Source organism: Amyelois transitella, chromosome 14, assembly GCF_032362555.1.
Source record: "Amyelois transitella isolate CPQ chromosome 14, ilAmyTran1.1, whole genome shotgun sequence".
Classification (NCBI taxonomy): Eukaryota; Metazoa; Arthropoda; class Insecta; order Lepidoptera; family Pyralidae; genus Amyelois; species Amyelois transitella.
The window spans coordinates 226,115-243,210 of record NC_083517.1 but is presented as its reverse complement, the minus strand read 5'-3'; the positions used below and the strand labels follow the sequence as shown (position 1 = coordinate 243,210).

Sequence of the window (17,096 nt, the reverse complement as noted above, 5' to 3'; positions counted from 1 at the left end):
CTAATTTTTTTGCAAGATATAATTTTTTTTTTTCACCACACGACTTACATAACCCTCGGGGTATGCCCTAGTCACGGCTTCGTATACCATGGACCAATCACCCTGTATAGATGGGTCACCTATACGTGTGGTGTGTTTATAGATAGATCTTTCAAAATAATATTAAGGTGTCCGAAAAAATAAATAAAAAAATAAAATATAAAATAAAATGTCGTAAACTTCTTCATTTTTGCCATTTGGCTACGGAACCCTAAAAATATATGATATTCATTACTATGTAAATTACCTTTGATTGAACGAAATCGAATAAGTAATTACGAGTAGTTTTTTTAAAACCATTACAAACTTATTCATTTCATACAAAATGTTTGCATACATCCGCAACTATATCATTGCTTATAATGTCATTTAATATATATATGTTTTTTGTAAAATAATTTTATTGTATCAAAAACAATAAATATTCTGATGCGGACTCCATTGCATTCGCAAACTTTATTCGGGTTACGTGAGGTCGCGCGCCAGCGGCTACGGAGCGGCGGCGATCTATCTAGCGATCTAGCGGGGCAAGCTGGTCGGGGGTGAGCCCCGCGCGGGGTGAGCCTCTCGCCCGCATCGAGGTACATGTCATCTGAATGTAGCGCCTTAACACTGTTCTGTCTACCCCGCAAGGGACATAGACGTGTTTATACGAATGAATGAATGAATGTAGTGACACGCGTCTCGAAGGACTCCCGGTGAAACTATCAAAATCCCATTTACTGAGTAACAGCCGGGGTGTCAAATCCGAACTCTACATTAAGAGCACTCTCGTCTCTAATTACAGATTAATTGAATCAGGGTGCGAAGAGCCCTTTGTCGGTTTCTACGTAAGACCCCTCCATCAAGCCATCCCCCAAAAATAAGTACTCCATCATAGATTTAAATGCGCCACTGTTACATTAACCGGTCCTGTTTGTTTTTAAGAAGTTATTATTCGAATTTTAAATATTTTAGCACAACGCCGATTGGAGGTAAATAGAAATGAGACAGTTAGCCGTCACGCGCTGCCGGCAACGCACGTGCGGTGAGCGTCATGTTTCGCGTGATCACAGACGGCTGGAAGCGGTATTGGTGGGGAACAGGTACGGAACAAGCAATCACAGCTTCCTCAATACATCACCTAATTATCTGTACCAATTTTATATGAACCCCAGTGAACCTGTGCGTAATTTAGGTTATTTACAGGTATTTATTTTCATCCGATCGCGTTTTCTCAGATCGGTTTCCTTGTAACAAATATTTCGCCGCGTTAAACGTGATACAATACGGAATTAATGCGTGTTTACGAAGTTGTTTTTGTAGTTGTGCTGTCTGTTGGGCAAGTTACCTTAAATGTTTGTTAGCGACTTTGTATTCGTGAAATTAGTTTGTTGAGCGAGGCCGCGAATTCGACCGAAGTACGGGATGTTTCAAAAGTTCACAACTATTTCTGCTGTCGTTTCGTCAGTCTTCGGGACTCGTCGGGAGTCCTCGGAACACGTGGTGTGTGTAGGCAACCAGTTATCGGCCATTGCCAAAATTTAACTGCTCTTGTTTTTGAGATAACGTTCATCTTAATAATAGTTATCTTATCAGTAGTTTCACAAATCACGATTTTTAATTATTCATTATGTTACGTTTGGATGATTAAAATTGAACCTTGGTTGGTATAACTTGTGTATAGCTCATAATAAAGTTTGAGTGATATAAAATATTTTAATACAATGAATTCAGTAATTTTAATAAAATTTCAGCGAATTCTGTAGTTTATTGCTAATCAGGTCTTTATTTCCTTCAAACATTTACTTAAATAACTTTTTGTTTCTTCTTATTTTATTTGGTTGTAAACTATATTTCTAACAGTCAACCAACAAGGATTATAATTATTGTTTGCTTTTTTTTTATAAAAGACAAGATAGAATTTACGAGAACATACATACTTACTTTAAAAAAATCATACTTAAGAAAGCTGGCTACGTAATACCTACCTAGAAATACTTATTATGAGATAAATTTGTATAATACCTATAGGCTGGTAAAAAATTATCTAAGCTATTTTAGAGGAAATTTGAGTTATTCTTGTTTTAGAGGATTTTTTTATGAAAACAAAATGTTTTTGAATCTTTGATTCTAAACAAAAATATCCTACAATGTTTTCTTACATCTCTTTAAACCTTTTTAACAATTTTTCAGAAAATTCCATAAAATTATGACGTTTTTGATTCACTAAATACTTCATGTTTTAAAGAAATGCGTCAATGTTACATAATGCGGTCCTTTTAGTTTTTAATAAGTAATGACACCGAATTATTATTAATACTGTATTGATTCAATTTCTTAGTACTTAAAATAAAGCAGATTGTTCATTCGATATTACACAAAATTAAATTTTAATTATATGCTATGTCTGTTGATAATGATAATGACGGGAATAGGACAACTCCATCCCTTTTACATGGATATAGTAAAAGGCTTATAAACTTCCGACTGCTGGCTCTGTCTTCCCCGCAAGGGATATAGACGTGATTATATTTATGTATGTATATACATTTTTTTACATAAACTAATGGTAAGTAAAATCAACTTGCAAGCAGATGTGCCATTATTTATAAATATATTTGACTTTGAATTTGTATGATCAATTAATCATACAAATTCAAAGTCAATTGATCGATGATTTATTTTTAAAATTGCAACATCATGGTTGTTTTTATCTTATTAAACTTGCATACTTACATAAAAATCGTACCTCTTTCCTGAAGAGGTAGGCAGAGACAAAATTTTACTACTATCACGATTTGTACGTAAAAATAATAAAATTAACAGATATGTAAGTTGATTATTTATTAAAGGGTTTCATTATAATTATTTATTATTCTAATGAGATATTTAATAAACGTTAGTTAAAATTTTACGTCATATTTTTCGTCATTACTAATGAAATTTGCATGACTAAATAAGGTTGATGTGTTGGCTTTCTCAGAAAACCCCAATTTCCAATATTTCGAACGGAAACAAAATCCGTCCACAACTTTTCAATATTCTCGCGAACATACAAAAATAGGGTGACATTAGAAAAGAAAGAATAAGACCACTCCATCTCTTTCCTATAGATGTCATAAAAGGCGACTAGGGCAAAGGCTTATAAACTTGGGATTCTTTTGGGCGACAGACTAGCAACCTGTCACTATTTGAATCTCAATTCTATCATTAAGCCAAACAGTTAAACCCGTGATTATATGTATGTATTACTACAATTTGTTCTGAAAATCCAGAAATAAAAAGAAAAAAATCTATGTTTACATGAAAGGGTTCCAATTTTTTTTTTTTCTATTCCGTGATGTAAACATCAAAATTGCAAACTGAAATGGTACCTCGTTTTGGAGCTCCGAAATATGGGCGGAATATAAATGGAACTGTCACCGGTTGCTCGGAGACTATTGACGGGCACAATACACAAAGGTTTCACTCGTCTATTTTGGTAGTTATTTCGCTATACACCGGAAAAAAAAAAGATTGAGAGGTACACCTTTGTGGGATAAGTTATTTGCACTCAAATATCTGTACGATTCAATACTTATTGGAATAAAAAAATATATAATATGTTATATATATAATTATTATCAAAATGGAATTTAGAAATCTGCATAAATAAGCGAATAAACCAATATATACGAGACAAATTACACAGATTGAGTTAGCCTCGAAGTAAGTTAATTATTTCGGTTACGAAATTTTAAAGGCTCTTAATAATTTTGTATTTTATATTTTTGAAGGGCAAATATGTATTAAGTTTTAATTTATTTTACCTTGTTTATGCAAATAGAGATTTATTTATACTTGTTATACCAATCTTCATAAATTTTCAATTTCATAGATTTTGATGAACATAACGGTAAAAAATATATTAGGTACAACACAAAACAACATAACGTTTGGATTCCCGCCAAAACTTTTTTTTTCAAATGTATCTTAGAAAATGTCAGACGATCAAATGCCGAGATCTAATGTAATATTGCTCTTGCTCAAAATTTTGTTCATCGTTTAGTGATCATGTTTTAAATGATTATCTTTGGGAGTTGATTTTTTTAATTTGCAAAGTTCTTTGTTTAAAGTTTAAGATCTTTTTAAGAATGATATCGTTCAAAAAAATGATTACGTTTAGGCTGTAAATTATACTGTACCTACCTAAATTGCCATAAAAATTATTTTGAAATCTCCTATAAGTATATAAAAATGTTATTAGCCTGAATATTGACGTTTTGGTTTTTTCATGAGATCCTTGATAACCTATCAGCCATCACTTGGTCATAACAATGGACTGCAATTAACTGGCCGTCGGTCGGACGAATCAGTCAATCAATTTGAATTTAAGCGTGAATATCACTTATTAATATTCACTCTATAACACGTCTTTTTCTCTTACGAGGTTGACAAAGCCAAGAATGTATAAAAGACTGAAAGGTTACGTGTAGCCGGATGGCCTTGTGTGGTGTAGCAACCTGTCACTATCTAAATCAAAGACTGAGACAAAACACAAAGTTTATAAGACTTTTCCTTGATTGGCTTTTACAGTTTTCACGGGAAGAGAACGGCAGAAGTTATTTTCTTCGTGTAAAGACCTGACTTACCCAATCCAGGATCATTTCGAAGCAAATTTTTTATGAAAATTTTAACGTTACGCGTTGAAAGATAAACAGACATGTTTACAAACACTAGCATAATTATGATGGCTGGTGGTATTTTGTTTGGTATTCAGACTATGTTTTAATGTCTCTTAATAAGTCCAGTTCAATGATGCGGAGATATGCGATGAATGCGCAATAAGGGCGCTGACAGATTGACATGTCTTGCAATCCAGTACCTACATCAGAATATATAAAAAATACTGGATTTTACCCGCATCTTCGCTCGCATGAATAAGGCGCCATCTACTAAAAAAAGCGGCGAAATTAGTACCAACAACAAATTAAACGCCACCTACAAAAAGCGCCAAATTTAGCGCAATCAACAAAAAATATTCCCTTAAGTTCTCCGGAATCGAAATTTTACGAAATATTACCGTTCTCGTGGGATTTTCTGGATTTCCCCTTAGTGGTATCCCACTCGTTTCAAACGTAAAACGTTTTTCTAGATGGCGTTAAATTCGTCGCTTTTTATTGATGGTTAACTCACGCGGACGAAGCTAAGAGTAAACGCTGATTCAAAAATAATATAACTGAAAATGGAAAAGATTTCAAAGTATGTTTCGTGTAATGTACCATTGATAACAGATAAAACTCAATAAGGCTGAGATTTCCCTCCTAAATTGGATAATACCTTTCTGAACAAGATAAAATTTGGATCGCAATTAGGATACTTTAAGTGTAATCAAATTCCATGGGATTTTCATGACGCCGTAGCAAATAGAGAAGGGAAATGGACAATTTCTGAATAAGAAGAAAATATGTGGAACAAATTAAAATAAGTGCATGAAAAATACATACCTACCTATCCTATAATACAATGAAACGAGTAATATTTGCATGTGTATATTTCGTAGATTTTACAAATTTTTATGGTTCTCTAACGTCCACCTGAGCGCCTATATATCACTTAGTCACCTTTTACGGCGTCCATGGGGAACCGTTGTTCCTTTTTTTTTAATTATTGCCGGGAACCACGCGGCGCACTTTGAACCTTGATATAAAGACATTTGTACTTTGTACCAATTATCAAATGATTACTTTCATATTTGATTGGTATCTACTGATGAAAGATATTACGAAGGACAAAGTACAAATTTTTTCCATAACAGAAAAAGTGGACTTTGTTCTTTATACCTAGGTACTAACAAAAATATTTATTGTAATATTTTATATTTTACAGTTGACTTAAGTACGCAACTCCGCCCGTTTTAATCGAATACATACATAAAATCCCGTCTTTATCCCTTGCGGGGTAGACAGAGCCAACAGTCTTGAAAAAACTGATAGACCACGTTCGGCTGTATGGCTTTATGATAAAATTAAGATTCAAATAGTGACAGGTTGCTAGCCCATTGCCTTGAAAAAGAATCCCAAGTTTATAAGTTTATCCCGACATCCATGGGAAAGAGATGGGGTGGTCCTATTCTCTTTTGTATTGGTGCCGGGAACCACAAGGCAACACATAATAAAACTTTTTAATGAACTCAGAATACCTACTTTATTAATTGATCACCATCTCATGAACAACATATTTTGATTAACGATATTAATGTATGTATTTTCAAACATCAGTGTCATTCAACTTATTTTATATTCATATTGTAACTATAAGGCCGCGCTGAACAAGAGGCGTATTATATGTAGGTCTCACCAAAATTCAAATTCAAAATTTTTATTAATTATTATAGGATACTTCATATCGCTTAATAATTGTCAAAACGTTTGGTTTCACAACATTGGTTGACGTCAAATAAATTATTTAAAAGCAACGACCAAAAAGTACCTTGTATAATTATTAAGGCAGAGATGACTGAAAAGTGAGACAGGGCCGGCTTCGTCGAACTCTCAAGGACCAAATTTCGAATCTATACTAATATTATAAAGCTGAAGAGTTTGTTTTGTTTGTTTGTTTGTTTGTTTGTTTGTTTGTTTGTTTGTTTGTTTGTTTGTTTGTTTAAACGCGCTAATCTCAGAAACTACTGAACCGATTTGAATAATTCTTTCACTGTTAGATAGTCTATTTATCGAGGAAGGCTATAGGCTACATTTTATCCCGGATTTCCTACGGGAAACGTCAACAATGCAGGTGAAAGTTGAATGAGTCGGCCATCTGCGAGCTTTTCACGCGAACGCTGCGCAAACCAACAAAGATATAGTAAAACAATGTACTAAAGATGTGAAGTACTCATTTTTTGCCACAAAAAAGTCCGCGAGAGCATATATCTATCTCTTAAGGTTTACTTACAATAACCACTTTTATGTTCATTTTTTAAGATTATTTTTTCATTATAAACATAAGTTATTTTGAAACCAATTTTCTTTAATTCAGTATTAATCTTTATCCAAATAAATATGTTTATTACTTTCGGCTTTTCATGTAGACTAAAATTGCCATTTACAGTATATAAATCAGACAAATAGGTTTTGAGATATAGTCGTTATAAGCAATTTGCAGCGAAACATTTAATACGGCGAACCAGCGTTCTTTCTAATACGCGTGACCGCCTGACCACCCCCCTCACCCCGCATCTTTCGATTGCCCTGCTCTATCCTACTTCCTACATATAGATAGCTATCATTCTACTTATAATACTTCCTTTGTATGTTTGTCTGTTTTTACCTCTTACCTACTTTTAAACTGATTATGTCTATCTTTTAAATATAATATAATTGTATAATATAATATAATTGTAAACAACTGTCTTTGATATCACTTAATTTCAATGAACATCTTAGAAGTTAGAAGATATTACTATTTTAAAGTAAAGTAAAGTATCAGCCTGTAAGATCCCACTACTGGGCAAAGGCCTCTCATCTCACTATACGGTCTCCGTTCCGTCGCGGGTAATGATGTGGGCCAAGTCGTCGCCAAGTCGCATAACAATTAGCAGCTATAATTGATAAAGCCGAGGAGGATTTTTGCAAAAATAAATATGATGCCCAAAATAACTATTCCACGCGGACGAAGTCGCGGGCACAGCTAGTGTCTTAAAAAGGGATATGTTAGGGGTACCTACCCGTAATCGTCGAATATGCATGGAAAGAGTAATGAGTGTGGAGGAAGCGGGAGAGGTCTGTATGGATCGTAGCAAGTGGAAATCCTTAGTCTCTGCCTACCCCAATGGGAGACAGGCGTTATTGTGTGTATGTATGTTGTTAATCTAGTCTTTAATTTACACGAAAATAATTACTCACTTAGTGTTATATTTGATTCATATTGAAAATGAAATTAGTGTGTTAAGGTAAATGGAAGGCCTTCAAATCTACCTACTCGTCAATTTGGAAAATTATAAAAGTAATGATGATTGATTTTCCGGCTATGAATCAAGTGATGACTAAGTTTGTACTAAGTAGTATTTATCTTAGATTAAAAGAAATTAGTATCTTTGGTTAATGATTTTGTAGAACTAAATTAAAAGATTATTAGTACCGTGTGGTTCCCGGCACCTACAGATAAAATAGGACCACTCCATTTCTTTTCCATGGATATCGTAAGGCTAATAAACATAGGATTATTTTTTTAGTCGATGGGTTAGCAACCTGGTACTTTTTGAATCTCAACAGCTGAACGTGACCTATCTGTCTTTTTAAGACTTAGCTCTTGTCTGTCTCGCAAGTGATATAGACGTGATTATGTCTGTGTTAAAAGACAGTTTAAATTTTTTGATAAAATGTTGGAAGTTATCAAAAGTACAAATTAATTAAACCACATAGTTATTTGCTGTGAACAAACAATATTTTTTTTTTATGAAAAATTCACTAATGGAAATCTGTTCCAAATTCAGGGAAGAACAAAAACTAATGAACAAGTCAGAAAAACTTAGCCCATTGGGTATTCATTACAGGAGAATCAAATAGATTAATCAATTAATATTTCTATATAATATTCTCTCTAATAACATTATTCTTTGGGGAAATTACGAAATGGCGCGTCCCCGAGGCTTTTGCGTCGGCTAAATTATTCATAGTGAACTGTTAAACTGTGATTCATAATTAATCAATATTTAAGGTCGGCACTCAAATTATTTCTAACTTTTGGAGATATTTTTTTTTACAATTAAACTTCTTCAAACACAGGTTTTTAGTGACGAGTTATTGTCAGTCCAGTAGTCTAGTATTATAGAATATACTAGCTTCTGCAAGGGGTATCGCTAACCAATGTTATTCATAAAGGTCCATTCTATCTGGGTACCAAATTACATCAAAATCGGTTCAGTAGTTTTGAGTTTATTCGTTACAAACATACTTAAATACTAATTTCTCCTCTTTATTATTTTAATATAATATTTAGAGTCAACAGTGAGGAATTTTTCACTTCTAGTTTTAGTAATTTATGATTCCTACGCCCAGTATTTTCAGATGACAGCCATTAGTCAGTAATGCAAAATTTTATTAATTTATATACGAAAACATACTTTAAAATTCATTTTATTCAAATAAATAACGTACGAAAATTCTTTTAGACGATGCTCTAGCAACCTGTCACTATTTGAATCTCAATTCCATCATCTTGCCATACAGCTGAACGTAGGCCTTCTCCTGGTAAGGGATAAAGATAAGAAAATACGCTTGTATAAATGTTCGGAAAGAAATCGTTTCGAAAGGTAAGTACATATATGTATATGTGAAATAGAAGTTTCGAAAAACATAATTTTCCGTGTCCTGATTCCTATTTTGTTTCTTTCCAAGTAATTATTGGACACGCAAAATAGCCTACAAAATAATGGTCGAATTAGAAATCAGCTGCTTGCAACTGTCTAAACATGTTTCACTTCATTTCACAATTTCTCATAAAAAGAAACAATTGAATGATACTGACAAGTCTAATTTATTAAGGAGCATAATTTGAGAGGAGGGGCATGGGTTCATTTCGTTTTTTAAAATTATAGTCTAATATTCTAATTGCTCGTAGGAACCAAATTAAATAAAAGACAATTTGTTTACATTTAAATTTTTTTTTTTAATATTTTTTTTTTGTCTATAATTTAGAGTAGTTTTTTTTTTAAATTGATTAGTAATATTATATAATTATACTCGTACTTTAGTTTTGTTTTAGCTAAGCCTAAAGTTTACGTTTATTGTTTATAAAGTGTATCATAAAATATATCTTTAATATCCTTTTAATTTACTCTAATATTTTAATGTACCGAAAATCATGTACTACCGATATAATTTTATATAAAAACTCAGTTACCAATTATCTTTTTAATACTTACTCCATTAATAATTTGAATAATTAAATGTGGCTTTCGGGTATTTAGCCGTTAGTTTCGTCTGCTTAGTACCTATTTTAATATGTGTGTTGATTTCATAATTACACTTTTATTTATCCTAGTATCGGTGTCGGATAACTTTTGTAAAAAGAGAACCGCCTCCAATGGAAATCTTCTTTTATGAAGTTGGTTAAATTTCTAAAACCTTCTCCCAAGTGTAACAAACACTTTCCTGAAAAACACGTCAAAATCGGTTCAGCGAAACGCGAGATGGTCGCAAATACACATACATACAACAAAAATAGTTACATACAATACAGGTCAAGTTAAACAAACAAAACACATACAAACATACACCATACAATAGAAATAGTTACATACAAAACAAGTCAAGTGAAACATACAAAACACTTATAAACATACAACAAACATAGTTACAAAGAACCACCTTTTATTTGACGGCAGTTCAAAATAGTATCGCTCAAGATCGGCTGCCCTTTCTCAACCAACGAGATACGCGCTCCTCTGTTTATTCCTCCAAGTCCACATCTCACCATGCTCTGACCTGATGAATGCTGTTCACACATCTCTTGGCGTGGAGGAAGTACCACTAATGCAGTTAACAGATTGGAACGCAATGCCCTGCTTTCCATACGCTATTTATAGACCCTTTTAAACAATTGCGTATTGTTATATTCTATAATTACTCCAACCTGTGCGAGATTGAAATGCGATTAGACGCTTCGTATTTTCTTTTTATTGTTATTATGATGATTTAAAAAAACATTACATAAGGGCCGTGTGGTTCACGGCACCAATACAAAAAAGAATAGGACCACTCCATCTCTTTCCCATGGATGTCGTAAAAGGCGAATAAGGGATAGGCTTATAAACTTGGGATTCTTTTCTAGGCGATGGGCTAGCACCCTGTCACTATTTGAATCTTAATTGAACGTGGCCATTCAGTCTTTTCAAGACTGTTGGCTCTGCCTTCCTCGCAAGGGATATAGACGTGACCATATGTCTGTATGCATGTGTGTACATAAGAAAATCACGCGTCTGCCCCGGAGAGGTAGGCAGAGACTACATCTTTCCACTCGTCACGATTTCTGCATATTTCGTACGTTTTGTCCACATTCACAACTCTCTTCATGCTATATTTTTGTTTGTAGTTATATTTCGATGGAATGCATCGTATAAAACCATCATCGCTGCATTCAAATGGATGCAAATTAGACACCATTGATTCTTCAGCTGTATAAATAAAACAAGTTCATACGAAGTTCCGTTATAACATACGAGTACATTATATGCTAGTGACTTTGATAATCGTCACTGTATCTTCGTTCTTTTATAAATAAAAATATGACAGAAATTGTGACTGGGTCCAATATCAGGCTAAAATTCTTTGATTTTATTGGAAAGCCTTTCAATTTTAAAACTTAATGTAACGTTTTATAAAAAGATAATAAAGGTTACAAATTGACACCAATTAAGATAGTTAGCTTATATGGTTCAGAAAAACAAAGGGTTATACAATAACTAAATTATCGCTAACTCACCTCTCTTCATAAATGTTCAGCCAAAAATTCACTAGGTGCTTTGCTAGTAACCTTAGACCACTTCAGGATTTCTTTTAGTAGTAAAAAGCGTTTTAATTAATAGTGTACTGAATATGGAAGCTCGTATGAACTCCACTTTTCAAGTTAAGTTTCAAGTAATGCTTTTAATGTCTTTGAACTCCGCTCTCATTTCTCTCACGCACTTAGGTAGGTACTAAGTATTTTAAACCAGTAGGTATAGTAATTTATTGGTTTAAAATACTTAATCGCATAAGAAATAGATTAATTTTGACACAGATTAATCTATTTCTTATGCGTGATTTGGCAAGCGGAAAAAAAGGTGTTTTTTTTGTACGTCATAGACTATGTCCATACTAATATTATAAATGCGTAAATGAGTTTGTTTGTTTGTTACCTCTTCACAGTTAAACCACCTTACCCGAACATCATGACATTTTCAATACATATAGGAAATAGAGAAAAGGACATAAGAGTACATTAAGCATGGACGGAGCCTAGGGTTTAATCTAATCATAATTATATTATAATAATTTCTTTACTGACCAATCAGAAAAGCAGTAAATACTTAATAATAAAGTAATTTGCAACTGCGTCTGAACTAGGTACAACCTGTATTTTAGACCTCAGTGCTCATTCCTCTGATACTAAACCAAATGAAGTATATGTCACATCAGTGCTTCAGTAAAAAAGGTTGTAAAAAGGTCGTGATAATTTAAGTATTAAGTAGTTTAAAGTGAACCTCTCTTTGTTTCGAATGTGTGTGATGGATATTTATATAAAAAGTATAATAGAAAAGACATACGGCTTTTGACGAAAAATTCCACTATTTCTTTTTGTGGGCGAGATATTTTTTATTGTTCTACTTTCCTTTGTCACCTGCCAAATTATATAACAGATATACCTTAAACCATCATGTTAATCGGCTTTGGTTATTTTTAGCTCACCAGCGCATTACGCAAGGGATAACCGGTCAAACAGATATATCTTACTATATCGATATCACCTCTCTCCGTGTAAGTCGAGTGGACATGTGCATTTTGAGACAATTGTAGCAGGAAATTCCGCTTTCCAACTTATCTTAACACGGTATCGTCTTGCGTAACTGTGATTTTACTCACAAATAATTATTAAAAATAAGTATAGAAATAGAAATAAATGCATATGCTAATGGATTTATTATTGTGCTATTAAAAGAATAGGAATACTTAGCCTTATTTTATGGGTAGGTACCATATAAATTGAACTCACTTACCCAGACTAAGATTTTGATTTTATTATCGTTCGATCGGTTGCACGCCTTTTTGAAAAATATTGGGTAAATTAATAGAAAAATATTGGTAAGACTGGGTAAGTCTCGAAAAGACAGAAAGGCCACGTTTAGCTTTATATAATTAAGATATAAATAATACCAGGTTGCTAGCCCATCGCCTTAAAGAAGAAATGAATTATGGGTCGGGTTTTTATTATTTCTTTTTCAGATCGGGATCAGATTTAAGAATCGAAGAAAATATTAATTTTATTCAAAAATTTTATACTTTAAATGAAAAAAAATTGCGTTTACCAACAGCTTCCCGCACCCGCGCTAATTTGCGTTACTTACACGCGCAAATTTAGCGCCACCTACAAAATAATACAGGTTTTTTGCTAATATCACGGGAACTATAGTTTTTACCAGGACGAAAACCCTATGTCCTTCTCCAGACAGTTCAAAAGATAAATAGTGAAGAGGCAACAAATAAACAAACTTACTTTCGCATTAATATTAGCTGGTATCGAATCCCGAAAAGTATCGACTAATTCTTCAGCATATTTCATTACCGTGTGGTTCCCGGCACCAATACAAAAAAGAATAAGACCACTCCATCTCTTTCCCATGGATGTCGTAAAAGGGACTAAGGGATAGGCTTACAAACATGGGATTCTTTTTAAGGCGATGGGTTAGCAACCTGTCACTATTTGAATCTCAATTCTATCATTAAGCCAAGTAGCTGAACGTGGCCATTCAGTCTTTCCAAGACTGTTGGCTCTCACCCCGCAAGGGATATAGACGTGACCATATGTAAATATATTTGATATTTCATTACCCGTTTGTATGCCCGCAAGTGGGTTTATAGAATCGATTGGGCTCATATCGAGACAATTACTGCATTCCTACTGGTTGCGTCACGGCCGCGAGGGCCGCCCACCCTAATTAGTTTTCTTACATACATACATACGTATTGTCACGAATGGTCATCTTCTTTCAGTCCACACATTCCTTTTACATCAATATTCCCTACTGATCACGCTTACCTATAATTTGAGTCTATTTGCAATTGAACCCTTGTTTGTTTCGCTATTTTTTTATCATTTCGGCATCAGGATAGTAGAAAAGCACAAAAAAAAAAACAATTACGAAACGGAACATTAAAAAATACCAAAGATTCTAATCTTTCCTCTCTCTCTCTCTCTCTAACCATAAAATTAAAATTAGAGATACTAAGGGAGAAAGAGATAAGTATATCTTGTCAAAGGTCGTGTGTCCCTGCAGACATCTGCCCCTCTAAATACCTACTTTTATAAATGTGAAAGTAACTCGATTGTCCGCCTGTCTGTTACGCTGTCACGTCCTAACCGCTAAACCGATTTTGATGAAATGTTGTAGTACATAGATAGAGTCTTCCTTTAGGAAGTAAGAACACATGTAACTTTTTATTGCGAAAAAGAAAATTTGCTCAAGAAGTCGCGGGAAAAAGCTAATAAATAAATGAAGAAATCAATGACTGAAATATACAATGAATGATTTTATTCCCAAGTACCAATGATTCATTACCTATGTTAGTAGTGCTCATACACTAATGATCGATGACCTTTCTTCATTAATAACTCATTGGTGATTTACTTCAACGGAACACGAACGCGTCCGAACGACGCTGAGAATAGATTCACACGAGGCGAGTTTCATTCAATCAATATTTATAATTTATAAATAATATATAATAATAGTGCCGTGTGGTTCACGGCACCAATACAAAACAGAATAGAACCACTCCATCCCTTTCCCATGGATGTCGTTAAAGGAGACTAAGGGATAGGCTTACAAACTTAAGATTCTTTTTTAGGCGATGGACTAGCAACCTGTCACTATTTGAATCTCAATTCTATCATTTAGCCAAATAGCTGAACGTGGCCATTCAGTCTTTACAAGACTGTTGGATCTGTCTACCCCGCAAGGGATATAGACGTGACCATATGTATGTATGTATGTTATATTTATAAAACAACTCTGTGTCTAAATGGCGAGTGACTTAAAGAGACGCGTGGTTTAAATACTGGAGAAAAAGTTGAAGTATCGAAAATATATTTATATTAAAATTATTAAGAAACAGTACTTCTACCTTTAAGTATACATAAAAAGGGGAACACTGACTGACTTCAAAAACACAATCTAAATCCCTGGCTAGATACCTACGTAAAATTTGGTATGATTTAAGTGAAAGTGTCACGGAAAATTAATTTGCTGCTTCAATTTGCGAGCAAGTTCGTAATAAAATATTATTTATTAATAATATTTTATATATACTGAGTACGGAATGCGTTAGCCTCGAAGCAAGATCGAATCTTGTGTTACGAGACACTACCTCAATGATACTATCCTACTACTATTATAAAGGCGAAAGTTTGTATGGATGTATGGATGTTTGTTACTCTTTCACGCAAAAACTACTGAACCGATTACCATGAAATTTGGTATGTAGGTAGCTGAAGACCCAGAATAACACATAGGCTACTTTTTATCCCAGAGTTCCCGCGGGATTGATAGGGTTTCCATGCGGACGAAGTCGCGGGCGGCCTCTAGTATTTTATAATAAATACTTATGTAGATAAACATCCAAAACCCATTACCATACCATACCCATAAGTATTACACGCACGTAACGTACCTTTATTTTATCTCTTATTCTGGAACGCGGCCTTATTAATAAAAATAAATAAATAAAACCAACTGAAATAAAGTAACTAAAAGTTAGCAGCTAAGCAACAGTAACTCGACCACTATGAAAATTACCTTCCCATTACGGTAATGACCTGATGTGACAGTGTGTATGTATGCTGGCCTTGGATCGCGAGGGACTTACTTGTGTACATATCTTGGTATTGAAGTCATGTTATAGTCTATTTAACATACATATAGTCACGTCTATATCCCTTGCGGGGCAGACAGAGCCAACAGTCTTGTAAAGACTGATAGGCCACGTTCAGCTATATGGTTTAATGATAGAATTGAGATTAAAATAGTGACAGGATGCTAGCCCATCGCCTAAAAAAAAAGAATCCCAAGTTTAAGCCTATCCCTTAGTCGCCTTTTGCGACATCCATGGGACTTAAATAAGAGTATCTCTAGTCTATTTGACTCTTAAATATACTTAAGTATTATTGTTAAAAAACACATTTCTATAACAAGTTTGGTTAATAAGATAAAGTAATTAATTATCTGCTATTTTAATGCAATTTTTCTTCTTATGTTTTATAAGTTTATTAGAGGCTGCCCGCGACTTCGTCCGCATAAACACCCCTATCAATCCTGCGGGAACTCCTGGATATAAAGTAGCTACCTACATACCAAATTTCACCCTAATCGGTTCAGTAGTATTGGCGTGAAAGAGTAACAAACATCCATACTTTTTTTAGTTTTTTAGATTGCAAGAGTCTAAGTAGGAACCTGTCACATCCAAATGTTAATTCCGCCATCGCTGAACGTGTCTTCAGTATTTTTGGGAACGTCGGCTGTGTCTACCCTGTAAGTGATAAAGACGTGTCATATGTTTATTTATATGTCTATTTTAAATGCCCTTTGAGGCTAGTTCAGCGTAATTTGACACATACATTTTTATTTATTCATAATCTCATGATCATTAATCATATAAGTAGATATTTATCGTCACACTAATCATTCGATTATGAAGTGATCAATTTCAAAGCACGACCAAAACATAAATATGCTAATACTAAATTCCAATTTTCTCGGCGTCAAATTCTATTTATAGTGATAGACGGAAGACTTGTAAGATGAATTTTTAATTGTACAATCTGGGTCAGGCGGGCCCTTGTCGGAGGTCAGAGCTGTTGCGTTTGACGTGCGCGGCGAATTGGAGCGGGGACGGAAACTTTGTTAACTCTTCTTACATCTATACTTCTTCTTCCTCCGCTAAACCTGGTCACATTTTCTTCTCTGGAGAAGCTGGAGAGGAGACTGGAAAATAAACTTATTATAATCATCATGGCTCTTTCTTGGACATTCATAAAGTCAATTCCCTTGCGTGGTAGAGAGAGCGAAAAGTCTTGAAACATTGATAGGCCACATTCGGCTGTTTGGCTTAATGCTAGAATTGAGATTCGAGTAGCCGCGATTACAAATGCGAAAGTAAGTTTATTTGATACCGCTTCACGTGTTATCTTCTGAATAATTTCTTGAAATATTTCGTATATATAATTCCGAGTCTGGACAGGACATGGGGTAGGATATGCGTAAAACCTGTTTTCATTTGTAGATAGCGCTTTATTCATCGCTTTTTGTAGGTGGCGTGTTGTTTTAATTATAAGATAGCAAT

General features: G+C 34.0%; 1 protein-coding gene across 2 annotated transcripts in view; it reads left to right on the top strand.

Moving 5' to 3' along the window:
* Positions 1 to 995: 995 nt before the first annotated feature.
* Positions 996 to 17,096, top strand: part of LOC106129180 (inactive pancreatic lipase-related protein 1) — a 33,113-nt gene continuing 17,012 nt past the window's right edge. For both annotated transcript variants that reach the window (XM_060947886.1, XM_013327671.2), the window contains exon 1: positions 996 to 1,124. In XM_060947886.1, the coding sequence (XP_060803869.1) occupies positions 1,076 to 1,124 (49 nt within the window). In that variant the 5' untranslated portion in view covers positions 996 to 1,075. The remainder of the gene's footprint in view (positions 1,125 to 17,096) is intronic.